General features: G+C 39.9%; 1 protein-coding gene across 1 annotated transcript in view; it reads left to right on the forward strand.

Moving 5' to 3' along the window:
- Positions 1-7876: 7876 nt before the first annotated feature.
- The window catches only part of ASZ1 (ankyrin repeat, SAM and basic leucine zipper domain containing 1), a 35200-nt gene continuing 15217 nt past the window's right edge, over positions 7877-27859 (forward strand). The window contains exons 1-6 of the mRNA XM_009910464.1: positions 7877-7981; positions 9528-9624; positions 13508-13630; positions 16827-16938; positions 25496-25607; positions 25870-26004. Coding sequence (XP_009908766.1) covers positions 7877-7981; positions 9528-9624; positions 13508-13630; positions 16827-16938; positions 25496-25607; positions 25870-26004 — 684 coding nt within the window. The remainder of the gene's footprint in view (positions 7982-9527; positions 9625-13507; positions 13631-16826; positions 16939-25495; positions 25608-25869; positions 26005-27859) is intronic.

Raw genomic sequence — 27859 nt, forward strand, 5'->3', positions numbered from 1 at the left:
GTGCGTGCTTTTCTAGATTGTAACAATAGTTTGAATCCCTTAAGCATCACTGCTGCAAGTTAATTCTATTAAGTCAAGAATTAAGTAAACTATGACCACAAACTGCGTAAGCTTCTCTACTGCTGGATGGGAATGCCACCATTTTGCCAATACTCTCTAATACTGTTGCACCCAATGATTTTTAAAAAGGTCTGAATATTGATCTTCAGCATCAAATACACACTTTAAATGTTTCATAAAAGGTCTGCATTTACACAGGTTCAGCTAAATTTCTGATGCCAAAGTTCTGGACATAAACAAGAAACTACTGTAAGTAGCATAAATACAAACAGCTAGGAATTGCCAGTCCACAGGAAAAAAAGAAGGAATTCAAATGCTGTGATATTAATGAGGTATTCGGTAAGCAGCTCTAATTGGAAGATTTTTGTCCTCTCTTCCACAATTAAATTCACCGAGTTATGTGGAAAATGTAAAACTTTTTTGAAGGAATATGTATTTGAATAAAAACTAATGAAGAATTTAAAAGGTTTTGGTTGCAATTTTGGGGTAAGTTTCTTTTTCTATTCTGTAGGAGAGGACAATACAGAATTTAGTTTGAGAATACAGGAAAACAGCAGATTATGGGGGTGGAAAAAAACACACTATAGAGTGCTATCCCAGATGAGCAAAGGATTGCTTTTCTGCTAAAAACGGTGTGAAGTTATCTCAGAGGAGATGGTGGACACAAAATGCTCTTGACTACTAGACTACACCTGAAAGTGGCTCAACTTAGAGTGGGACATTTGTCTACTACAAAAACGTGTCTACTTGAAGTCACTGTTTGTGTTCACTGACAAATATGACTGTAGAGATTTTGAAGGGAGTTAGTCAGAGATTAGTTATGATTTGCTGATGCATCTGAAGAAATTCATGATCATGGATCACTAGTGCAGGCCATGTGGCTCCATTCCCCCTTGCCCTGGTCTCCCCATATACATCTGGATTTCAGATACACTCCATGATAGTTTGGATGATCTGGTTAAAGGGATGTGTAATTAAAAAATGAATACAGGAACAAACTAGATGGAACCGAGGCAAATCTGTTCACTGCAGAGCATTATAGACAGGCAAATGGGGATTCCACAAGTTTAGTGCAAATTAAGTTTTGTGGGAAAGCATTATGAGAAAGAAATCTAGACCAAACAGCTGTTTTGACAGCTTATAGAATCATAGAATCATAGAATCAGTCAGGGTTGGAAGGGACCACAAGGATCATGTAGTTCCAACCCCGCTGCCATGGGCAGGGACACCCCACACTAGATCAGGCTGGCCAGAGCCTCATCCAGCCTGGTTTTAAACACCTCCAAGGACAGGGCCTCAACCACCTCCCTGGACAACCCATTCTAGAGCTTCACCACTCTCATGGTGAAGAACTTCCTCGTCGTGCCCAGTCTGAATCTCCCCACCACCTGCTTCAACAGAGAATAGATCATATCTTTCATGACCAGAACAGTTCCAGTATATAGGATGACTAAGACTCGGGGCATTATTACAGTAGCAAAGTGGATAGAAACTACTTAGGATTTTACTGCACAAATTAGACAGGAGGTACGGTTTTTAATATACTAGTACCTGCTGACAATTCTGAGATTTCATACACTGAAATTAATGGGACTAATAAAAGGTTTTGTAAAGTGTTGTATCTATGGCAACAGTAACTTGAATGAAGGAGTTGTAACAGTGGTTAGAGACTTGGGGAAAAGAAGATGCAGATACAGGTACAGGATCTTATGTAACAACATGACTCAATATGAGCACGCAGGAGCCCAGACTATGGCCATGCAAATATTAAGGATTTCCTTGAGGAAGGGAACCTTCCCCTGCAATCTCAGTAGTCATTGCTTTAGACAGCCAGTCAAGGCATTCCCTGTGCATAAAAGATCAATAAGGAAGTCTTACAGCTTCCTGTTATTGGGCCAGACATGACAGAGTACCCAGACACTTGGATACAAGTTTGAAGAGTAGCATAAGATTGCTACTGCAGTTGGAAAACAGTGCAACACCTTTGGAGAGTTTTCCCACAGAGCACGTTCTCATATTCCAAGTTGTGACATTTGCAACAAGTTTTAGTTCATACTACTGGGGATGTGGGTGGTATCACAATTACCCTCAAGAAGAGCTTAAAGCAGCTGTGAAGGAGATGCTGACTTTGCTGGAAGAAATGAATGACATAAAAGGAATCAGCACATCCATGGAATTCAGTGAGGGGTTGAACAGTTCCTTTCAGAAGAGAAGCTGTCAAGTTTTAGGAGCTCTGAATTATTAGTATCACGTTCAAGAGCCAGCATCACAGACCATTAAAATAGCATCCTAACTTAATAAACTCAAGAAAAACAAGTCCAAGAAGACTGTACATGTGTGGGAGTTGTCACAATGTCCAGAGACTACTGATGAGCAACCCCAATAGTCATAACAGAATCAGACTTAATATCTTGTGGCAAACCTATGATAGCAAGGTGGTTCAGTATGCAAAAACAACAATTAGACTGCATGTTTGGCTAAGAAGAGGAGATATTCACCACCCACTAAACACATTAAAGTAAAAAGTGGGTTTGATTCAGTTCCATTTCCAGGAACACTTATTCTTTTCGAACTGGTCAGAGCAAAATAAGAATGTGGTGACTAACAAAAACAATATATGTGTGAATATATTGATATATCTGGATAACCTTCAGCCTACCTAAGAAAAAGTGATATATAAGAATAAAAAATAAATGAGGTTGAAAGTTCAAGGTATCACTTGCTCATATAAACATCCATTAGTATACTAAAACATTTGGGTTTCTAAGAGACAAGCATTACCTTTAGAAGTGTCTGCCTAAGGATCAGCAGAGGCTGAACAGGTTGAAACAAGAAGGTACTCACCATTCAGCAGCATGATAACAAAGTGGGAGTACTGCCAGTCAAGATTAAGTGGATGAAATAGTGTAGAACAGAGTAGAGATAGTGGAGGAATGAGGAATTTGTAACAGAGAAGATGCATCTAGCAATAGGAATTATTCTGGCATGGACTTGCTGTACAGACCAGAGAGTCTAGGTTATATGGAAAGAAGATAAAACATACCTGACTCATACACACACACACACAAATATCTTCAATGTTCTAATTCCTGTTCTACACTTTTCATACATTACTATAATAATAAGATACTTTCATGACACCTGTACCTAGGAGGTCCTGAAAAGGGTTCAGGTTTGCACCACACCTGTGAGTTCTCCATTTATTGGTTTATGTGGTCTTATTTTGATAAGAGTTGAAGGCTTCTACCAGAAAACAAATTTTATGAACAGGAAAACAGTTGGTATGCAATTTATACTCAGGCTTTTGGCAGCAGATTGAAAGTTTTACATCATGTACCATCCAGAGAGATTTGGCAAAGTGGAGAGAATGAACACAGCTGTAAAAAATGAGTTGTCAGAAGCAAACCAGCTGAAATTAAATGCTTTTCATCTATTGTAAATTCATTAGAAAAACAACTGAAATAACTATTAATAATTCAATTTGCTGTAGTGAAGCAGCTTATAACAAAATTTTGGGACAGCAAAACTGACTGGTTTAACCCAAAGGGTGATTTTACTGATCACAGAAAGGACACACAGACCAGCTACTAAACCTCTCTGGGAATGCAAATCTCACAATTACTAGGTGCCTTATTTCTGGAGTGCCTTCTGCTTGCACAAGGACCTCTTTCCTCCCCTGCACAAATAAGTTATGAGAACATGAAAGGAATGGGTTCAGTTGTCCCACAGTTCAGTTTAGTTTTGTCAAAGTAATATCTAGCTAGCATTAAGATAAAGAATCACTGACTTTTTACTCAAAGTAATGTTATCACATAGGAAAATTATATAAGAAAACCACTGAAAGGACACAGACTTAGTCTACTATCTGTAATAGAGAACAATGTAGAATTCCTCTAAGAGACTATTGCTGTTAAACCTCTAAAGTACTAGTTGCTGTGCTGTTAACAGAACATTATTGCAGAAGTCAAGATTTAGAGTCAATCTCTTTAAACATTTACCAATTCTGATTCTCTTCTCAAGAACGTTACTTTCCTAGCATCAAAGCCTTTAGGTACTTGCTGACTAAGCCTTTGGGTTTGAAACAAAGGAAACTGAATCAGTGAATATAATCTGGTGTCTATGTTTGAATTAAAATTTTCAGCTATGAATATATCAGTTCCACTTGAGACAAAACATGAGGTATAGATAAAAACAGAGAAGAAATTCTGAAAAGTAATGAAATCTATTTAATGCCAGATGTAATGAAAGAAGATTAAAAGACAGATGATGAATAAAATCAAACTGAAGGGTAAATGCAAGCATGGCCAGCAAGAAAGAATGTTGAAGACAGAAAGTATATTAAGGAAATTCTATTATTCAGAGCAAAAATAGTTTTTTACAAGAGTACTGTTATTTACCATATCCAGTGACTGCTATCCTTACTATTCACAAGACATGCAAGTACATGGAGCTAGGCTACATACAGACTAGGTATCTATTTTAGAATTGTCTTTTAGTGCTTGTTCTGATGCCCCTTGTGATACAGGAAATTATTCTGAGATGTTTTCCTAGCTTGAGGCATTCTATTATTGCCTTCTGCATGTAAAATGATTACTGCATAGCAATGAGGTTAAGATGTTGGGAACTGCTCCTACCAGAGTTAAGTAAAAACATACTGATATTTGGCAAATATGGATGACAGCCAGGGTTTACCATACTGTCAAACAAAATGAAGTCTGCTTTGATGAAAAATTAAGACAGACTTCAAGGTCTGAACTGGAGCAAGAAGAACATGAAAAAGAGGGAGAGTCCACATCAACAGTAATGTCTGGTTTACAGCACTAAGCAAACACACAAGGAGAGATCATCTGCTATCAACTTCTGCAGGATCAGCATGTTCACATTTCAAACAGCTATCAGGTACACTGTCTGCAAGGTTCTTCTGCACTGTGAGCTTTTGAAAAGGTTTTTCTTTTGTTGTTCTAGAGACTATCAGGCCCTGTTACTGAAGGCAACCTTTTTAAAGAGAGGTGGCCTTTGAGCAAAACAGTGTGCAGGTTGCATTTGAAGTGTCTATTGTCACATTTTAAAATTTACATGAGATAGCACAGAGAAAAGGGAAGAAAAACCAAAAAACTTTGAAACTTGAACCAGGAAAAATAAATCACAACTATAAAATAGTAAATAATTGGTAGTGTATTAAAAGTTAGGAATCTATAGACAGTACCATCACAACTCTCTTGTACTGCAATGGGTTAACTGTAAAAAGTCATGCTTAGCTGGTTTTTTTTGGAGTTCAGCAGCTAGGGAGTTAATTCTACTGGCAAGCCCATGGTCTGTAACACTGGAGAGCCAAACAAACAATAGTATAGAAGCTTGGTCCTGGATATAGAGACTATAATGTTGAGAGCTGGTGGACTCATACAGATACACAGAAGCTAGATGGTAAGGCCAGAAATTGTACTTTTCCTCTGCAGGCAGAAAGTGACATGAGAAATCTTCAGTCCAGTGATCAGAAAGCTGAAAACTCTGAGAATAGGCTGGATGGTAGGAAGAAATTCTTCACAGAAAGAGTGACTGGCTATTGGAATGGGCTGCCCAGGGAGGTGGTGGAGTCACCATCACTGGAGGTATTTAAGAGACTGGATGGGGTGCTTGGTGCCATGGCTTAGTTGATTAGATAGTGTCAGGTGATAGGTTGGACTTGGTGATCTCAAAGGTCTTTTCCAATCTGGTTAATTCTATTCTATTCTAATTCTATTCTAAAAGCTGCAATTTTATAAGAACTGACATGGCTACAAAAATGTGTAATCATTCCATACAATAAACATTGTATCTGTATTTCCAAACTTCAAGCACACCTTTAGTATATGTAGATAAATCCAAAATAAGTGCATAAAGCTAAGCCTTTATATAGAGGTGGGTGTTACAGTTGACTCAGTTCTAGCATCTTTTGTTCCAGGGAGCCTGTGTAAAAGGAAAGATTTTTGCATTTTTATCAAATTTCCAGAAATGGAAGCTTCTTTCATGGGAGTTTGTTGAAAACTTTCTGCTAGCTCTATCTATACCCGAGCTCGTAATTGTTAATAGCCTGACTTTTACAATACTTTCATGGAAACAGGTTGTCACATTTTACAGGAAGGGAACTAAAGTCCAGACAAAACAGCTGTTCAAAATGTTATGTGTGCAAAACTGAAATATGCAGACCCTGTGCTGCTTTTTAGAAAGTGCAATTTTTACAGTACTTGTATTCTGAGCACAGCTCTAGGTAACTTGCAAATGCCCCAAATAGTAAAAGTTGCCTTATGTGCTGCATTTCATGAAAACAAAACAAAACAAAACAACACCACAAAAAAAGTAAGGTTTTTTTTCTTTTTATTATTGTTAAACATACATCCTCAAAATTATACATTTACATTGTGCAAGGTCTATTCCCACCATTCTGTACTAGTACCACCTCGTCCAAGACCAGACTTTTTCCCTTCTTGTCTCTTTTGTTCGGTGGAAGAGCAAATTGATTTCAGACTAGGGCAAGGTCTTCACTGAGCCCAAAGAGCAGGTTTGCCTGTGGACAAAATACTGAATGTCATTTCTCATTGGTTCTTCAGAGAGTTTCACATGAACCCTGTGATGGATGAGACATTGTACACTGCTCTGGTTAGGCTGCACCTCGAATACTGTGTCCAGTTCTGGGCCCTTCAGTTTAGGAAGGATGTTGACTTGCTGGAACAAGTCCAGAGAAGGGCAACGAAGTTGGTGAGGGGTTTGGAACATAAGCCCTATGAGAAGAGATTGAGGGAGCTGGGGTTGCTTAGCCTGGAGAGGAGGAGACTTAGGGGGGACCTTACTACCTGAAGGGAGGTTGTAGACAGGCGGAGGTTGGTCTCTTCTCCCAGGCAACCAGCACCAGAACAAGAGGACACAGTCTCAGGCTGCACCAGGGGAGGTTTAGGTTAGATGTTAGGAAGAAGTTCTATACAGAGAGAGTGATTGCCCATTGGAATGGGCTGCCTGGGGAGGTGGTGGAGTCATCATCATTGGTGGTGTTCAGAAGGAGACTTGATGGGGTGCTTGGTGCCATGGTTTAGTTGTTTAGGTAGTGTTGGATTGGTTGAGGGGTTGGACGCAATGATCTTGAAGGTCTCTTCCAACCAGGATGATGATGATGATGATGATGATGATGATTAGTCATTAGAAAGAAATCTAGCCACAATTCTGAAATGTAAAGCACTGCCTGTATATACCTAGGTGAATGTGAGCAGTGTGAACGTCTAGATCTTTGCCCATGGCAGCTGTTGAAACTTCCCCACATAACTGTCACCATCACAGGCTTTGGCTATGTAGCAATGGGTGTGCATCCACTGCTGTGGGTTGCATTACCTGTGTTAAAAGTGCACTAAGAATGAGAGAAATTAAAGAAAACCTTCTCTTTCACCTTGGATTTACACAGCTACACCAGTCCCAAATCCAGAGAGTGCTTAATGCGCAGCCCTGTTGCGGTACCTAACACCCTACAAAACAGCTGAGACAGCAGTAAGCCACGTCACATTCTCATATACATGCAAGCATAAGCTTTACTAGTTTCTTTCACGTGATGCTGTGACATCATCACCAGCAGGGGCCAGGCCACCTCTTTCCCCTCACAAACTGCAGCGCCTGAGCCCAGAAGGGACGCTTTGGGCGGCCCCCCCGCCGGACCCAGCTCGCCCCTTACCCGCCGCTGGGCGGCGCACTGTGAATGGTGGCGCGTGACGGCGCCACACGCGGCGGCTCTTCGCCCCGCCCAGCCTTCGCGCGCGGGAAAAGGGCGCTGGCGAGCTGCGGGCGGCGAGGCGCCATGGCCGGCGCGGCCTGGAGATACCAGTTAGTGGCGGGGGGCGACGAAGGGGGCGACAGCGATGATGACGGCTGGGATATCGGCGTCGTGCAGCATGAGCCACAGGTGAAGCCAAGCCACCCTGCTCCCGCCGCCCTCCACCTGGGGTCTGCGGCCGGGTAACGCGGTGGGAGTGATGTGGGCCTGGAACTGCAATGAGGGGCTGCGGCTCGGCGGAGGACGGCTTACCGAGGAGAATGGTCGAGGCTGGGTGCGGCTGGTGCCTCTTCTGAGGCTGATTCCTAGCAGGGTCACGACAGTTTATGGCCAGTTCAGTAGCAGATTAAACGTGAATGTGGGGAACTTATCTTCTTACATAAGACCTTAATGTTTATTTAAAACGTTTTTCTCCCCCTTAAATAACAAACCCTAGTCCCTATTTTAACACGAGAATAAATTTGAAAGTGACTGGAGACGTGCAAAGCTATTTTATACCTTAAATCTCTTGAGACTTTTTGCTGTTAACACGAAGATTTAAGTAATAGCATTCCATCTAATGCATGGGAGGTGCTGCTGGTATCTTGAGGTAGAGGGAGATTCTGAAAGGCTTTTTACCTGTTGGTTTGTCTCATGTCTGGAGTTGGAATACTTGCACTCTTGTTAACAACATTACAGTTAGGTTTTTTAGGGGCTTTTGGCACTTACATTGAGGTTTCTGTCCAAGGGTATGCATTATTTGGAAATGGCTGGCTGAGTAGAACAAAAATAGTGCTAAATTATTAAATTGCAGTTTCTCACTTCAGGTTTTCTAGACACTGTGCACACTAAAACATTTACACAATTTGTTTAAGAGATTACACTGTGCTGGGGGAAGGTGTATAGTTCTGACTTCCCATGTTGTAACTTAAAAACTTACCATGAAATACAACTTCTTTCATTACCCACTTCTGTCTGCAAAGAAACTAGTGACTAATCCTCCATTTACTGGTGTATGTGTTTTGTATAATGTAGATAATGCCAGCAACAGTCATCAGTTGCATCTGCAGCTTTAATAAGAGAGCAAATCTGTGATGCTTTTCAAAGGGACTTAAAGCAGTCAGCTGTGTGATGTGTAAACTGGTCCTTTGCTTGGGATTTTTTAGTTGAGTCATTTATGATGCAGCAACACAAATACCTCTGCCACCAGAGGAGTAGGAGGAAGGAGGAACCGTAACCCTTTCCAGTGGGGGATTTGTGTCACAGAGTTACAATGCTCTGAGATCTAACTTGTATCTGGTGCATGTATTTTTCTAATGCTGTGCTTCACAACCTATGAAATGTATGAAAAAGGCACACAAATATTTTGCAGCATTTTTCTACTGCCAAAAGCTGGAAAAGGATCTTGATTGAAATTCCATTAAGAAAAAATGAGAGCAGCGTAGGAGGGTAGCCAGTGTGTTGAGAAAGCTTCCATTCTCTGAAAATACAAGTATTTTCTGACTAGTTAATTTTAAAATTTTAGGCCATAAGCAGGTCTGCAGAGATGGAAGAAGTCTTACCTTGCTCCTCCCTCCTACCTACACATTGGCATTGAAGAGCTCATTGGTGCTTTCATACCTAAATAAAGCTAAGCTGCAGTTTTCACCTCGAAACAGTTACTAGGTTTTGACTTAACTTTTCTTTGTCTGTCTAGCAGTTGGATCAAATGTTGGAAGCAGACAAGAATGAAGTATTAAAGAAGGCTCTGCTTTGTGGTGATATGCCATTAATTGAAGAACTCTTAAACTCTGGTGAGGAAAGTCAGTTATGAAGCTGAATATTTTTAATTCTCAAGGTTCAGAGTTCCTTGTTTCAGAATAATATGTTGAGTGCATGTAAGAATACATGAATGTTTGCATTACAGGATATAAACTCTTATGTAAAGATGAAATTAGTTTTTCAGAGTCAGCATGCAGTATTCCAGCAAATTCCTTGTAATTTTTATTTCTTTCATCAGTCAGGAGCCCTGAAAATTAAGGAAAGTATAATGCGTGAACCATGAAGGAAGGTGTTTCTTTGCTTTCAAAGGCATCTTTAACCTGAGCACTGAATTTGAGGTGGTTTAAACTGAGAGTGAGAATTCAGTGGATGGTTTTACTTTGCTATTGAAGATTGCTGGGGGCAGAAAGGGGAGACTGTGTTTTGGTTGGTTGGTGTTTTGGTGTTTTTTTTGGGGGGTTTGGTTTCTTTTTACATACTCCTCCAGTTAGGAATTGTTTTTTTCTCACTCACAGCACTGTGAAGTTTCTGGTATGTGGCCTGTGGTGCCCTGTGTAATACTATTGTCCTGCCAGCATCAGCTGGACAAAGATTTTTGTGGTTCTGAAAGGTCTAATAGGGTTTATGTGGCATTTGTCACTAAAAAGTAGTTTGTCTTATCAATAAAAGCCTTTTCCCCTGCTATGTTACTCAGCATTTGTCAGTAATGTGCTTCTGTTATTCAGTGTTGAGAGGATTGGATCACTTATTGCAGCATCCAGGGCAATTGAAAACTGCATAGCTGAGTTCGCCTGCCTAGTGATAATTGTTGGGAAGTTCTGCTTCAGCAAACAAGCAGCGTATAGTAGCCAAGAGCTTGCTCTCCGAGGGAAAGCTATCTTACTGCTGGAATATGTAGTTTCCTGGTTAGTAATGTTTTGTTTTCTGAGTTTCTAACCAATGGTATTACTTGACCTTTAAGAAGAAGACTGTTTCTCACCACAGTGGGGGGATGGTTTTCTCTTTAAGTAAAAACTATTGCACAGGCCGAAGCACAGAATTGTAATACTTTAAGAAAAATGTGGGTTTATTTGTGAGCAGAACTTCTGGTGTTGTCTGTGCATCAGAGTGTTGTGAATGGTTTTGTTAGAGCCATCCAGTTTTAATTGCTTGTGTTTCAGTGCTACAACAATAGTTCATTTCCTGTGTTGATGCCTGCTACATAAAATGAGCAGGTTTATGCTGTTGGAAGAGGATAATGGATGTCTGTAAGAGTGGAAGGTTGTGCCAAAGGTTACTGTAATCTAGTGTCCGTCTCCTGAAGTGCACAAGGCAGTACCACAAAAGAATTTGTCATTCCCTGAAAACATGATTAACAGCGAATTTTGACCCATCCAGTGTTGTCCTGCAGAGTAGTAGAACTCAATGTCTCTCTAACAGGGAGGTGTTTCTGAAAAAAACATAACATTGTCCTTCAGAGGATTAATGCACAGATTAAATCTTTGCCTTCAAAATTGTCTTTAGTGTATGTTCAGTGGAGCTTGTAGGAGGCTCACAACCAGCACTTGACCAAACTCAGGGTTTGTGTTGTAAGTAGATTTCCTAGCAACAGTTGGGTCCATTCTTTCAGGTCCAGCGAGAACATGCTGTCTTCTGGCTTGCTTGGCCATTGCTTTGATGCTGAGGCAGGTTTATAGAACTGCTTTGGGAGACAGACAAGCACAGGGTTCTCTCTTACCCTTCCTACGAAATGGCAATATGCTAAGAACAAATTTCTGAAGTACCTGTCACAAAATGTAATGCAGGCAAATACCAGGTTCAGGGATGGCTTGGTCATTTTGGTCTGCTATAGGAATAAAATGCTTAACACGATGTAGCTCTTCTGTTTTTTTTCTTCAAATGGAATTAAAATGTTGTAACAGTTTGAGCTGATCAAAAATACACCTACAGTGAAATCCTCTTTCCTGTTTTCATTCATCAGTCTTTTCCACTCCTGTCTTTGCATGATGTATCTTGAGTTCAGCAAGGCTTCTGGTACTGTCTCCCATGACATCCTTGCAGATGAACTGAGGAAAAAATGGGTTAGATGATTGGATTGTGAAGTGGATTGGAAAGTGGCTCAGCCACAGAGTTCAAAGAGTGCAGAGCCCAGTTGGAGACCTGTGGCCAGTGGGTTCCCCAGGGATCAGTGTTGGGTCCAGTTTTGTTCAATATCTTCATCAGTGACCTGGATGAGGGGATTGAGTGCACCCTCAGCAAGTTCACTGGTGATACGAAACTGTAGAGGGGTCACTGATACCTTGTCAGGCTGTGATGACGTCCAGCAATATCTGGACAGGCTGGAATGCTGGGCGAAGGCAAACCTCACGAGGTTCAATAAGGACAAGTGCAGAGTCCTGCATCTGGGGAGGAGTAACACCAGGCACCAGTACAGACTACGGGTTTGTCCTGCTGGAAAGCAGCTCCATAGAGAAAGACCTTGGATTCCTAGTGGACAGCAAGTTATCCATGGGACAGCAACATGGCCTTGTGGCCAAGAGGGTCAACATCATCCTGGGGTGCATTAAGAAAAGTGTGTCCCGCAGGTCTAGGGAGGTTCTCTTCCCACTCTACTTTGCCCTGCTGAGACCACATCTGGAATCCTGTGTCCAGTGTTGGGCTCTGCAGTTCAAGAGAGATGGGTCTACTGGAAAGAGTCCAATGGAGAGCTACAAGGATGACCATGGGACTTGAACATCTCTCTTGTGAAGAGAAACTGAGAGACTTGGGGCTGTTTTGTTTTAAGGCTGAAAGGGGGTCTTACCAATGTCTATAAATATCTGAGGATTGGGTGTCAAGAGGAAGGTGCCTGTCTCTCTTCAGTGGTGCCTGGTGATAGGACAAGGAACAGTGGGTACAAGCTAGAATACAGGAGGTTCTGCCTCAACATGAGGAGAAACTTCTTTATGGTGAGGTGACAGACCACTGGAACAGGCTGCCCAGAGAGGTTGTGGAGTCTCCTCTGGAGACTTTCAAAACCCACCTCAATGTGTTCCTGTGTGGCCTGCTCCACCTGAAGTGGATGTGGTACTGCAGGTGGGGTGTGATGAGAGCAGAGTAGAGGGGGAGAATCACCTCCTTCATCCTGCTGGTCACGCTTCTTTTGAAGCAGCCCAGGCCACAGTTGATATACTGGGCTGCAAGCACACATTGTCAGCTCATGTTGAGTTTTTCATCAAAGCTGTTACAGACAAAGTAATATTTGAGGAAGGATTGAAGGGATTGCAAAACTGTAGTGAGATTTATTTTTTTTTATTTGAAAGTTTTCAAATTAGTATCTTGTTCTGGTACTCGGCTCTTGGTCACTTTGGGAGGGCTGTCTGGCAACCTTGCTTCTAGATGTGGCTATTATAAAAAGTTACAAATCAGACAATTGTGACTGTGTCTTTTATAATCTTTATTTCTTCTTTCTATCAAGATAATATTTTGGTGCAATACTGGTATCTGCTAGTTAACTACCTTGCAAAGCAGAGAATAAAAGATGCTAGGAAATCCTATTCAATATGATCTTAATAGTCTGGCAAGCAATCTGTTTCCACAGCAGTCCACTTGGCAAGAATCAAGATTTTTCATTTTGATTGGAGAAAGCTGTTGCACGTAAGTGGAGAAAACAGAGATTCTTCGCACTTTTCTGAAATCATTTACTTTTTTCAATATACTTTTTCTATGGTACTTAACTTCTTGGACTGAGAACTGAGCTTCCTTGGTGTCAGTTCCTAAAGTTGTTTTCTGGTGTTCTAGATAAAGGTGTATTAAAAGATGGAAACAATGTAAGAGATAACCTCTCTCTAGGACTAAGCACAATTTTTAGTAATGTTGTATATTGAGAATAAGGTTTATAAAATGCATGTATGTTGTGGTGTCATTTTATGATTTTATTATCTCAAATTTTGACAGGTATAAGCATAGAATCTAGATTTCAGTTTGGTTGGACTCCCCTGATGTGTGCTGCCAGTGTGGCTGACTTCGGGGCAGTACGTCTTCTTCTGGACAGAGGAGCTAATGCATGTTTTGAAATAGGTAAGATGTGAATGAAAAATACTGGCCAGTAATGCTGAGTACCAGGCATTGTCCTGTCCTTTTCCTCCTTCTACGTGTAGAGAGAAAAAAATATCACAGTAGAACTGGGACCTATCTAAGTTTCAAAGTGTAAGTAGTAGTATTAAAGTTAAAATTGTGTTCTTGGAGCTTATCTGGAATGAGTGGATGGGTTTTCTTGTTGTTTCCCTCTTGTTCTGTCTTTGCTCTCCACCTCCCAATCCCCAATTACTTTTCTTTACAGAGTGTTTGGAAATGCTTGTTCAAGAATTCTAGTATAAAGTTGTCAAGTTAAAACTTTTTGTCTGATCCCATCATGAAGTGTGTACTCATAGGAACAAGCTAGAATCCCAAACGAGGAATAGCTTTCCTCGTTTGTGAGATATTAATGTGAGCTGTTAGTTTTCCTGTTAAGTGAAAACTATTCTTTAGTATGTTGCCAGATCACCTTTTTGTGTGTGTGAGTTCAGTGCAGCTTCTAAGTAATGTCAGTTCCTATGTCAATTTTTATGGCTAAATAGTAACTTTGTCCTACTTAAACTGTGGTTATTTTCCTCCTATTTCATTGTTTTGGAAAATTTACCCAAGTTCAAAAAAAATAATCCTGCAATACAGAAGAAACTGCTGCAACACATGATACTGCCAAGTACGTGAAAGCAGTGATCGCTTGCCGATATTTGTGATAGTAGTAGGCTGAAATGCCAATGATGCAAATCTGGCTCTGGAAATTTTCTTGCAATTCTTGTCAGCTAATCAGAGCATGAGGTTAGACTACTTGCACCAAAAGTAATCACGCTTTCAAATTATATTCCTTTTAGCCAACTTCAGAGAATTTCCATGAGGCTGCCTACAGCTCATACCTGTTCCTTGTTTATGTATGCAGAGAGCCATAAATGGGGCAGAAACTGCTACAGGCAGCAGTTTCGACTGACAGGCTAGCCAGCATCCATGGCAGCTTTTTCAATGTGTCACCAAGCTGTGCTTGCCCTAAGCAGCACCTTGCTAGGGTCAGGTGTCTTGGCTTGTTTTCTTGTTAATATGTGTAGGGAATGTGTAGGGAAACAGTAGCTAGAGTACTGTCCAGCCAGATACAGTGTTCTAAGTCATTGGTTCAGATCAGGCCACATACGTTCAGTAAAGCTATGCCATCCTAAAGAGGTATGGTCGCCAGTCCTCCTGCATTTTTTTACATCAGTGGATAATTGCATAGGTAGTCATATACTAATTGCCCTATAATGCTTATGATCCTGATAACAGCTGTGCTTAAAATCACCTTTTATCACATTCCTGGTGATTACCTAATTTTTCCCTTTTTGATGTTTAGTAGAGCAAGGAACTGATGTAGTACTGGCTATGTGATGGGAACAAAATCCCAGAAGCATCCTTGAGGAGTAATTCGCTGGCTTTTCTGTGTTTCTCAGCTGGGCTGAACATAAATTAAACTTCTGCTGTTTCTTACCAGTTTTCCTCTGCAAAAGAGAAACCTGAGAATTCTAAGGTGTTTCTTCCCCTTATTCTCTTGCTCATATGTATGAGTTGTAGGTAGGAGAACAGAAAATAATTACCCACTCTTTATCGCTATCTGAAGTGTTGAATCCAAATGTAACTACAGGTTCCCCATAAATATAATTCCCAAATTAAGGGTGTTTATCACTACCTTTGTTCAAAGCCCTGCCATTTTACTCTCGTTGTTAACCCACTATTGGGTATGAGGTGCTACGGGGGAGATTTCAACTGGATGCCAGAAAAAAATAAATCACCATATTAAACAGTGGAAGGTGGTGGATTCCCATACATTAGACAGTTTCAGGGCCCAGCTTGACAGGGTGCTGAGCTATCTCACTTAAACTGTATTCTTACCTTGAAAGGTTGGACTAGATGATCCTTGAGGTTCCTTCTAACCTGGTATTCTATTCTGTTCATTTTGTGTAAAACTCGTGTATCATTATTTACTGAAATGTTAATTGTTCAGGAGTTTAAGTGACTCTCTGAAACTTAATTTGTTTAATTTAACCTACTGATTGATATGAGGTAGTTGAAAAAAGCTCAGATGAATTTCATTGCAAAACTAAGGTCTTTGGTTGGAGAGGTGAGAATTGAGCAGAGTAAAGCACATAAACTTATTTAAATATAATAAAATCTGACTTCAGCAGAGGAATAAAGATGTTAATACATCTATGTTCTTTAAATTTATACACAAAGTTAACAAAATATGTTGTAACACTTCATGGTATGTCTGAAGTAGGTACAGCTACAGTAGGTAGCTAGAATTATACTTGTGAAACGAATTGTTAAAGGCATGTTTGAACCTGCGAGCAAGTTTGTGCAATAAGCAAAATGGGCAGTTATTCAAATGTCCTCTGACTCTAAGGCCAACTAACTTCCTGAGGTCCTTGAGGTGTGATTCTCCCCACATGTCTCTAGGAGAACCATGGGAAAGGAGATCTCTCTTGTTCAGTATGGAAGTAGAAGTGGTGATTTGTGAGCAAAGGTGGCATGTGACACCCAGCTGGCTTCAGAGCTGGAGCCAATATATTGATTCCTCCTCCTGAATCTTCATGGTCTGGGTAGAAGTTTTTTAAATCCACATTTAAAACCATACGTTAATTCTTCTCCTGCCACTACTACACTATAGTAGTGTAAAGCCTTATTACTTGCCCTGTCATTTGTATGGGCCTTTGTTCTCCCTAAAACTGATGTTGCTATGTGTTTATAATTTCATACTCTTTTTTTTCCTATCCATTTTAGTTAACTTCCTGTAAGCTGTTTCTTCTTTTGACAGTATTTGCGGAGAGCTGGGAAGGAACAGGGGTTGTATCTGATGGTATCGAGCAAGATTTGAGGAAAAAAGCATCTGTATTTAAATTTCTGTTGTTTTGGGTGTTGGTTTTTTTTTGGTGGGGGATACCTAAGAAGTATTGTAAACGTCAATAGGAATAAATGCCATTTGCTCTCATCTTTCTGAGTATGTTCTCCACTCAGGTGCCTTAACCTCATCTGGTATTTCTAGTGATTTTCAGTGGAAGAAAAACAAGTTACTTAGGATTGTCTAAATACCTTGGAGTATCAGAACCCAATTAACAACTCTAGTAAATATAAAATCTTTTATAAGGTCTTCTGCATTAGCATGATATTTACATTTATGTATGTAATTCTCTAACTGCAAGTTTCAAAACAGATAAGTACACTGTGCTGATGGCAGCGTGTAATGCGAATGCATCAGAGGAAAACATCCTGAAGACTGTAGAGCTGCTCTTGTCAAGGAATGCTGATCCTAACGTTACTTGCAGGTACCAAAACCCCTCATGTCTGTGAATACAGCATGAAGTTTAATATTAATAAACAAAGACATCTGTATAGACATAGCTGTCGTTGTTTAAGATGATATGTACTTTATTAGCTGCTGTCTGTGAAATGAATGTGTCCAGATACTTACTTTTCCTGGCACATTCATATGAGTAAATAAGACTATGATAAATTTTATCAAATTTAAGTATGTTCCTCAACTGAACAGGATATAAACAGGTAAGACAAAAACTCATCTTAATACTTTAGGCAACTGCTGTATAAAAGCAAGACATAATGTGTGCTGCCTTTTTCAAACCATATTGCTCGTTCTCTATATGGATGTCAGTTATATCAGTCATTTAAATAATTCATGTCCTGCTTTTGACCTTCTTGTGCGTATCTAGCTATATGCCTTTTACAGCCTCTTATGGAAAACAGAAAACTTCTCTGTAAATAAAATGTATTTAAACTAGTGCAATCTGCAGTAATCCAGACTAAAAGGAGGTTCAGTCTCCTTTTAAGAACAAGTAACAGCTTGTTTCTGGAATGCCACTTTGTGCCTCAGCAGTCACAAGCAGTGAATTATGAGATGTCTGAAGTTGCATAGTCTGATGCAATATTTCATTTTGCATCAAAAAGAAAGAAATTCTGGGTTGACCCAGGATAAACTGTCTTCTGTCTGCTGGAAAAGAAGGTAATTTTGGGGTCAAATTAAAACAGCTTTTCTTTCAGCTAAATTGTTGTTGTTGGGGGGTGGTTGGTTGTGGGTTTTTTCTAACATATATATATATACTGCTGTTCTTCTACTACGTTACCTGAGATGTGGACTGTGTAACTCTCTAAAAGGAACAGAACTGGAGGCTGGTTGGTTTTCATCGGTAACATTCAGTAACTTTGGGCCTTACTGTGAGCACAGTATTGATAGAAAAAGGAGGAAGCATAGTTGTGCTGAAGTGCCATTGATGTCTGGTAGCAAATTTTAAAAGCTATTCATTCATTCTAATTAGAGAAGGTACAAATTGTTCCTTGAAGAAGAGAAAGCTACAGACTCTGAAATTATTACATTGTTAGTAGCAGATAGCTGAGTGTTAGGATAAACATCCTGCTTTAAAAAATGGGAAAAGTCTGTGTTATTAAACTTTGGCTGTTTGAAAATATAAGCCAGAGTGCAAAGATGCAGATTTGCATTTGAAAGGGCCTTCAGCTAAACATGTCAGGGTGGGGTGGGTGAAGTTTAGATTCTGACACAAGACATGGGAATTTTAAGGGCAAAACTTTATTTATAAACTCAGAATATGTTATGCATAGTTGGTCTTGATATTAAAGTATTTATTTGCTATCTCTTTGTTTCATAAAACCTTGTGCTAACATAGGAGCTATGCTTGCACCCACTACGTACAAGATCACTTTTGCAATAGTAGTGTTTCTAAAATGAAAAGATAAATTGTCAGTCAGAACTGTATTTGCAACAAACAAAACTAGGAGTTAGATGACAAGGTCTGTTGTTTTGGTTTTTTTGGCTGTTCTCCAGCCACTCTGACCCCAGCCTGCAGCACTGCATGGGGTTGTTGTGGCCAGTGTGCAGAACTCGGCACTTGGATGTGTTAAATCTCATGCCCTTGGACTCTGCCCATCTGTCCAGCCTGTCGAGGTCCCTCTGCAGAGCCTCTCTACCCTCCAGCAGATCAACTCCTGCCCCCAGCTTGGTGTCGTCAGCAAATTTACTGATGATGGACTCAATGATGTTGTGCTGTCATTTTGTTGTGGGCAGAAGACAAAGGCACTTTTATCATTTCGAGCAAAATTAAGTCCTGGTCAGTGACCAAGCCTGACTTAAACATTTCTGCTCTAAAATGGTTATGAATTTTGTGCGTGTTTAAAGAAAAGTTTTGGGCAGGGGGTTGTTTGTTTGTTTGGGTTTCTTTGGTGGTGTTTTGTGTTGTTTTTTTAAAAATTTGTTTATATTTAAATTTTTATTGAATATTATAAGAATCATAGAATTGTTAGGCTTGGAAGGGACCTCAAGGATCATGTAGTTCCAACCCCTGTGCCATGGGTAGGGACCCCTCACACTAGATCAGGTTGCTCAGAGGCACACCCAGCCTGGCCTTAAAAACCTCCAGGGATGAGGCTTCTACCACCTCCCTGGGCAACCTGTCCCAGTGTCTCACCACCGTCATGGTGAAGAACTTCTTCCTAACAACCAATCTGAATCTACCCTCTTTTTTTTTTTTTTTTTCCCATTCCCCCTAGTCCTGTCATTACTTGTCACCCTAAAAAGTCCCTCACCAGCTTTCTTGTAGGCCCCCTTCAGATGCTGGAAGGCCACAATTAGGTCTCCTCAGAGCTTCCTTGGACCTAGACCTTTGTCTTTTGTCATGGTACAGCTTGAACTGTACTGTCATGTACATGAATGCATATACATGAAAATACAATCACTGCTCAGCTCTGGTATTGAGTTGCCTACATATGTTCACTTACATTCAGAGCAGCTTTAAGGAATATCAAAACCAGTTTTGTGATGGCAGGTTTTTGGTCTGTTTTGCCCTCTTGAGAAGATGATGATGGAAGGGGAAAATTGTTCATCTCATTATTGCCCTGTTCACAAAGTAGGTCTCTTTAGGTTGCACAGTCAAAATAAAGCAATTGTGTAACACCTCAGTTTTAGCAAGGAACTTACTGCTTTTGATAAGGTAATAGGTCTGCACTGCCACATAGTAATTTGAAAGGCCTTGACATTATCACTGTATGATAATAAACCACGCCAAATGACAAACAGTGCATTTCAATAAAGGTAAATAGCCTGTAAAAAATAATGTACTACAGTGCATTTTATGACTGGTACAAGAAAATTGGGCAGTTTGATACTGCTTGAGTCAAGGTCTTTGATCTACCTCAGAACAAAAAGTACCTTGTGACGTTACACTCTGTTATACTTCATGCTTTCCAAATAATTTTTTATTCTTATACTATGAAGTCAGGACAGAAAGAGTTACACTATGTTGGAGAAACATCAGAACAGAGGAACTAGATATAAAAAATGAGATGCAAAACTGTATTTACCAAGGTACTGTGTTCAACTCGGTTGTCCATACATCTCTTCTGTCCTCTTGTCTGAGTTAGGGAGAGGTAAAAAGCCTGGTAAATGTGTGTTCTGTGAGTTTGGAAGAACTTTGAAACATTAGTGTTGGGTCTTGTTCATCAGATCTTTTGGTAGGTGGAAGGAGCTTAGGTACTGAAATAGATTATTTTACTTCTCTCACCTCATATTGACTATAGAGTAGTACCAACAGGCTTGCAACTGTTCATCATAGTTTCTGGGCAGAGGTAGAAAATACCTGGAGATAGGAGCAACATGGAATGCTATTTTTAACAGAAGCATTCTGACAATGTACTGTGGTGTCCTGCAATGTCAACCCAGCAGCCTTTATGTAAAACAGGAGCAAAACCTGCAATATTCTATTATGTTAAATTTCCTATCATTGCTTACCCCCATCATGAGTTATTTTTATAGAAATGGTTTTGTCTCTTTTAACATGATGGAGTTGTCTTTTTATTAGAAAGGTGGAATAGATGTCATGTGTACGTGCTGAATTTCTTGACTGCAGCCTTACTTTGAAAGTAAGGTTGGAAACAGTGGTGATGTGGATAAACCCATTAGGTTTTCTACTTTATGCCAGAGTGTGTGTGTTTTTAGCTTCATCATCTTGCTTGTAAAAATGTGATGGAATAAGGACGTGGGAGGACAGGGCAAGATAATTGGGAGTGTCATAGCACAGAGTTCTGCCATCCCCATTGTTATTTTTTATGCTAATCCCTTTTATTATGACATCTTTTGTATTTTTCTAGTCATATGAAGCTAACTTTATAGCTGTCTACTCCTCTGTGTGCTGTGGAATATACACAGGTGCCTTTTTTAATTTTAAAACAATTGTGTAAACAGTTCAGAAGCAGAAGGGTATAAGAACTGGCAATCTGAAATGAAGCCTAAAACTGAGGAACCTGAAACAGTTGTCTCCTTTTCCAGCCTTATTACTACAGCTATGAGTTCTATTCTTTTAACAAGTTCTGCTTCACAACGGTAGAGGACTCTTCTACCTTGCTCCAGCAGGTAGTGTCTAGTAGAAATATCTTGCTGCTCACAATACCCTGATGTTCTTCCAATGCTGCTTTTTGTATAGGATTTCCCGCCACATTACTTAAAACCTCAGTAAGCCAGAATTTCCTTCTCTTGCTGTGGATGCAGTTTTACTGCTTCATTTCTTGGTTACATGCTTTCCAATAGAAGGAAACCTGTGTCTAGATGGAACACCTCTTCCACTTCTCCCAAAGTCCCAAAGATGGACTTTGTCTTGCTTGAAAGCATGATCCCAAACCTAAGCATGTGTGTTTGTCAGGTGTGGCAAATTCTGCACAGATCCAGCTGTGGTAACAGGCAGGTATGTAGGACATTTTTCAGGGAGAGGGATAATTATCACTTTATCACCTGGTTTTGTTATGGCTTGTGCTTATCCAGGGTAGGAGGCTTCAGGTAGCTCTTAGGGCTGGTCCATTCAGCTTGCTCCCTTGCAGTTATGTTTTGCCCCTTTTTTTGACAGGATGAAGTGAGCCTGTAAGACCATCTGTTTATATCTTTCTGTAGATAAGGCATGCAAAGTTTTGGATAGCCCTGAAAAATGAAAAACATTTTGGTTTTGTTTTTCTCCAACTTTAACATAAAAGCAAGGAGACCTAAAAATAAAAACAAACTAAACAACCCTTCATTTGCATGACAGCAATGAAAAATTCCTTGATTCTTATTATAGTGTGGCATAGCTGGAAGCAAACAGGTGGAACAGACATAATATTTAATTAATAAATTGCTTAAATGCCCTTTCAGATTGTATTTATTTACTGACTATAACTTGAGTATCATGTTCATGTGGCAAATTACGCCATGTAAAAGGACTTCGTGGGTGTTTGGACAAGGTCATCTGCAAGTCAGATTGCTGAAATGCTAATGTCTGCACTGTTCCTCAAAATTATGAAATGATTCTTCAGATCTTTTATCTCTGTGGTTATGATTGTACCTTTTATGTACATTTTTAGGTTGTGGTAAGAAATGCACTTAATTTCTCTTCAATTTTAGCAAGAATCAGTGGATTTTGCAACTTGAACCTTGCTGTTGTATTCGTTGGGGGCTCTTTGCAGGGCTAGGAAAACGAGAATTGTTTTCACTAATACTGTAGTCTCCCTCTAGTGGAGGTACATGTAAGTGGACGTTGCTTTCTGAGCTGGTGCCTGTGCATCCGTGTTCCAAGACATTAAAAGGTGCCTCCTACATAGTGGTGCACAAATGCAGTTGCTATATATGTTTCTATTCTGAAACAGCTTGTAGCCTTTGAAATTAGAACTTGAACACTAAAATAGAATGCTTGAAGTACTAATTGTGTATTCTTGTTGGTGGATCTTTTAAATGTCAGATTTACTTAAAGATGGAGAAACTTTTTCAGTGGCTTTAGTGTCATAAACTTGTTACCTTGACTTCAGATTCTATGTCTACAGCACTGTATGTCTGTAAGCACTACAGAATCACAGAGTATATCTGATTGGAAGAGGCCTTCAAGATCATCCAGTCCAACTCTCAGTGCAGAACTGATGGGTCAACACTAAATCATGTCCCTGAACACCTCCAGGGATGGTGACTCCACCACTGCCCTGGGCAGACCATTCCAGTGTTTGATAACCCTTTCCGTGAAGAAATATTTCCTAATACCCAAACTAAACATCCTCTGGTGCAGGCTGTAACAATTTCCTCTAGTCCTGTCACATGCTGCCAAGGAAAGCCTGGCCCCTTCCTCACTCCAGTCTCCCTTCAGGTGGTAGTCACAAGTGATAAGGACTCCCCTCAGCCTTCCCTTCTCCAGACTCAACAACCCCAGCTCCCTTAGACGCTCCTCATAGGTCATGTGCTCAAGACCCTTCATGAGCCTTGTTACCCTTCTCTGGACATGCTACAGTGCTTCAATATCCTTCCTATGGTGAGGGGCCCCAAACTGAGCACAATGCTTGAGGTGTGGCATCAGCAGTGTAGTGAGATGTAAATACTTCAAAGATGATGACATGGCGAATCTGTCACAGAATCACATTCTGGTTTGGCTTGGAAGGGACCTGACACTGAAGACAAATATATGGGAGTGAGTATTCTCATTTGGCAAGCAAGTTTGATTTCTGCTGCTGCAAACTGTTAGGTTGTAGTCATTCATTCTTTAAAATACAGATCCCTATAGATGTATGTGTCTATATAGAGATATCCCCATCTAGCTATCTCATCAGTTAGTAGTTATGTTACAGGAACAGATTATAGAGTCTTTTTCGCTATTTTTATAGTACTGTTTGTAGGATCATTCAACTTCTTCCTTAAAGCCGTGACACTGGGCTAGGTTGCTATCTGGTCTTGAAACCTGTCAAACATGGAGACTGCAGAACCTGAGGAACCAGTTCCACTGATTGACTGTGCCCCATTATAAAAATGACTCCTTTTATTCAGTCAGAACTTGTGATTTTGCAGTGTTGATAGGCTAAATTGAATTAGTTATAGACTGATGCAGGTCTCTTCATTTCACTGCCACTTTCCTTTGTCTTATTTACTGTATGTCTTCAAGACTTGATTACCTTATATTTTGCTTATTTCCAAATATTTGACTTTTCCCCCCCCACCACCATAAGGTTCTTTTAGATTTTTACTACAACTGGATAATTTTTTTTTCAATGCCTTTAACTGTGTTTGCATGAGACAAAATGTTACTCTTTTGTGAAGGAGCAATACCAATGAATGAAGAGCAAAGCCTTAGTTGTAACAGTACTCTGGAAGGAGGTAGAAAGTTTCTATTTTACAGCCGCGTTGGTATGTATCTACTCTATGGGGTCCCTCTAGTGTTCAGTATTGAACTTACAATGAAACAATATTGGAAAGTTCAATCTTCCCCTCAAGTGTATCCTACAACATAAAGTATTCTCACCATAGCATTACAGTTTTTCAGGAAGAAAAATACTGCATTTTAAGGTAGAATAAATTTTTATTGAATTTCATTAGTGAAATATTTAGTTTAAATCTGATTGCTTAATGACCAGAAACACCATGTATTTGTCCTTCAGTACTGCACCTTTTGTTTGGTTGGTTTGCTTTTAAACTCTACACTCCTCCTCCAGCAAAGAATAAATGTCAGGCATCTGGAAAGATACTTTTTTAACACAAGCTTTTGAGCAGCATTGTTTTATCTCTCAAAATATTTGGAGCAATTCACAATGGCTTCATCTTACAAAGATGAAGCACAAGATCAGTAGACTGTTCTCATCATCCTTTTGGGTTATTAAAAAGAGAATAATGGGTAAAATGGTGTCTGCAAGTACTCACTTCAGTAATTGTTAAGAAATAGTAATACATATTGGAGAAAGAATACATACACTTCTGGGAACAGAAAACAAAGAAGGGGATAAAGGGCAAAAACATTTGATGTGCTTTTAGTTTTAGTACTTGTGAAGTTAAGATTTTTAGTATTGTATATGTATGTAATTTGCTGAAGACTCCTCTTGGGCACACTCAGGCCCAAGGGTGGCTCTGAACATCAATAACACCTATGCACACTCTGCTTTTGCACTGCACCTCTGCACACTGGCAAGAGCTGTGCAGCCTGTGATTCTTTTGCTAATGTTGTTTTTACCACAGAGGATTTTGCAAATATGTATGTATTTTTTTTTGTCCTCAATATTCTTACTCTTAAATATTCACCTGTTATTTACAACTTGCTCTCCACAAAACTGCGTATTTCTTTTCAGAACTTTGGATTTACGTGAGACAGCATGTAGAATTCATCACTTAAAATTGTCTTTTAAAATTTGTTTTTGAAGTACAAACTGGAAGTTTCTGACTGATATCCTCTGCTTTGAGTAAGGTGAAAACTGATCTGCACTTATACCAATTCCTTTATTAAGGGCGTCTGTGCCACATGAGAGGCCTGCTGCTGGGTCTGTGGTAGCAGCAGGAGGGATAGCATTTAGAATCTGGTGTGGTATTGTTCAGAACCAAACCAGAAATGGTCTAGTCACCAAGCTACCATGTTACATAGCTGGGACACGTTAAGGATATTTGTGTGTAAATGCACTACTTGAATTTGGAGATGATAAAACACTGGTGTGGGTTTTGGGGTGGTTTTTTTTAAACTTTTTCTCCCAGAAGTATTATAGGTCTTTATTCTAAATTCTTGGAATAGATTTGTTTAGTTTCCTCAGTTTCCTTCGTGTGGAGGACAATTATTTACTTTGTGACTCCATTTCAATTGGAAAATAAATGCAAATATTTAAAATTTGTCAACTGGACATAAATGAGTTTCTGAATCTGTGCATTCTGTTAAGTTGACCCTCTGCTGAGGAATAAATGTGGTGTCTTGGGCTTTCATCCTCTGCTTAGCTCTTCTGTAGAACAGAGAATCCACAGAACTGAGATGCTCTACTTCTGATAATGCAGTTGCATCTTGGTATCTTGAAATAATTTTTTTCACCTGTCCCATTTTCTTTCAGGAAGCAAATGACTCCACTGATGCATGCAGCTAGAAAGGGCCATCCTCAGGTTGTTGCTCTTCTTGTTGCTCGTGGGTCACACATAAATGCACAAGATGAAAATGGGTATTCAGTAAGTGATTTACTTGCGTGTTGTAATTAATGATAAGAAGCTCAAAAAGGAAGAACTCACAAACTTGTTTCCAAGTAAGACTTTCTCAGAAATACATTGGTGTATTCTTCTGCTTTAACACCACTTTGAGATTCTTTTGCATTAATTGTCTTTGTCTCCAGAATCTACCATGTAAGAACTGAGGAGGGTTGCACTATTGATTGAACCTCTATTTGGTTTTGCACCGTATGTAAGCTTTGTAAAATGAAGTTGTTCTTTGCAGGCTTTAATGTGGGCAGCACAGCATGGACATAAAAATGTAATTTTGAAGTTGCTTGAGCTGGGAGCTGACAAAAACCTACAGACAAAAGAGGAGAAAACAGCAGCAGAGCTTGCAAGGATCAATAAACATTCAGAGGTATTTCATGTCACATCTCACTGAAATGCAGATTTTGCCCCAAATACCTGTTAATTAATTGTGTCATTTTCTGTAGAAGGGTTACTTTAATAACTGAATTTATAGCAACCAGTTGAATAGCTGTGTTATTACATATGTGCAGAATGTTTTCTGTTCTATCCAAACTTTCCACAGGGCTTTAAACATTCCTGCTTTGGGAATTTGGGGATTTTTATTTTGTTAGTTATTTTTCAGAATTCTTGACTTCAGATTTATAACAAGGGATTGTTCATGTTAGTAATGTTGATATGAGAAGTAGAAAAAGAGTAAGTTGGTTTTTTTCCCATGTCTGACAAAGGATGTGGGAGAATGCAGATGTCAAATTAATTTGCAGGATATGGTTTCTGATTGAATTTGGAAGTGAAAAAGCTAAAGTTAAATGGGGGGGTACTGGCCATCTTCAAATTCTAATCTAAAGAGTGAAGAAAATGTAAAATAATGTAAATTGGTCATCAGATTGGAAGAGCAGCTGGTAATTATCAGTGTAGAGAGAGCTACTGAAGGTAACTTATACTCTCCTAAAGCAAGTTTGTTTACTGCTGTTACCAGATGATGCATGGTGGTTCAACTGGACCAGATTGCTGTGCATTTTGCTTTCAGTTGCCATTACCAAAGATAGAGAGACATGGATTTTTGCACTGTCTCTTCAAAGTGTGTAACACACTCCAGTGAATTGCAATTCACTTTGCAGCTTCTTTTTGTGTTGTTGGTTGGCTGGTGTTGATTGTTTTCTGTTGTTCTTGGGGTTTTTTGTTTATTTGTGGGGTTTTTATTTGTTTTGTTTTGTTCCTGCCAGGCTCCAGGGCAAGGCAAGAGCAAAAATGATAACTATGCACAAAGCTGTCAGTGTAGGTTAGTGAAATAGGTGTCTGACACTCAGTGATCTGTTAGCTCAGGTTACAGAAAGGGGCTACAAATGCTCTCTGCCTTTGATAAATGACATGTTGAGCAGACTACAACCATAGAATCTTAGAAAATTACTTTCTTTGACATGGAAGGAATACAGGCTCCTCACATTTGAGAGGTGGGTCTTGCCTCTTGACCTGTGAAGCGCTAACTTTCACACAGTTCCTGCAAAGTCTTGCAGATGGTATTGAGATGCTTAGTGGTCATGAGTTTCTTCTATCTTGGGGGTCTGCTCTTCAGGCTGTTGACAACCCAAAAGGCTGTATTACAGACTATATCTGCAGAAACTATCTGTGACGGGAGGTATTTTTCTTACGTGCTGTATTTCCTTTGTCCGGGATGGAATTATTTTTCTTCCTAACAGCTGTATGGTGTTGTGGTTTTGGTTTGTGACCAAAATAGTGTTGATAACACCCCAATAGTTCAGCTATTGCTGAGCAGTGTTTGTGCAGCACCAAGGCCTTCTCTTCCTCACTCAGCTGTCCAGCTCCAGCAAGTAGTCTGTGAGTAAGCAAGAGGATGGGAGGCACAGCTGGGATAGCTGACTACAAATGACCAAAGAGATACTCCAGTCCATGTAATATCATGCTCAGGAATGAAATTGTTAGAGGAGTTTGTCTGGAGTAGGTGTTGCTTGAAAACTAGCTGGAAGTCAGCCTGCTGTTGGGAGATGGTGAATGACTGGCTTAGCATCACTTAAGGCTTTGGGTTTTCTCTTCCCTTTCACTTGCAGTAAACTATGCATCTGAACCCATGATTTTTTTTTTTTTCACCTCACTTTCACCCTTCTGATGTTTTTCTCATTCTGATGAGGAAGAGTGAATGAGCAACTGGAGGAGGGCTTATTTGCCAGCCAGGATCAATGCACCACACTTGCATGTATAGGCATAGAAAACTGGTTAGTCACCCA

Source organism: Dryobates pubescens, chromosome Z (assembly GCF_014839835.1).
Source record: "Dryobates pubescens isolate bDryPub1 chromosome Z, bDryPub1.pri, whole genome shotgun sequence".
NCBI lineage: Eukaryota > Metazoa > Chordata > Aves > Piciformes > Picidae > Dryobates > Dryobates pubescens.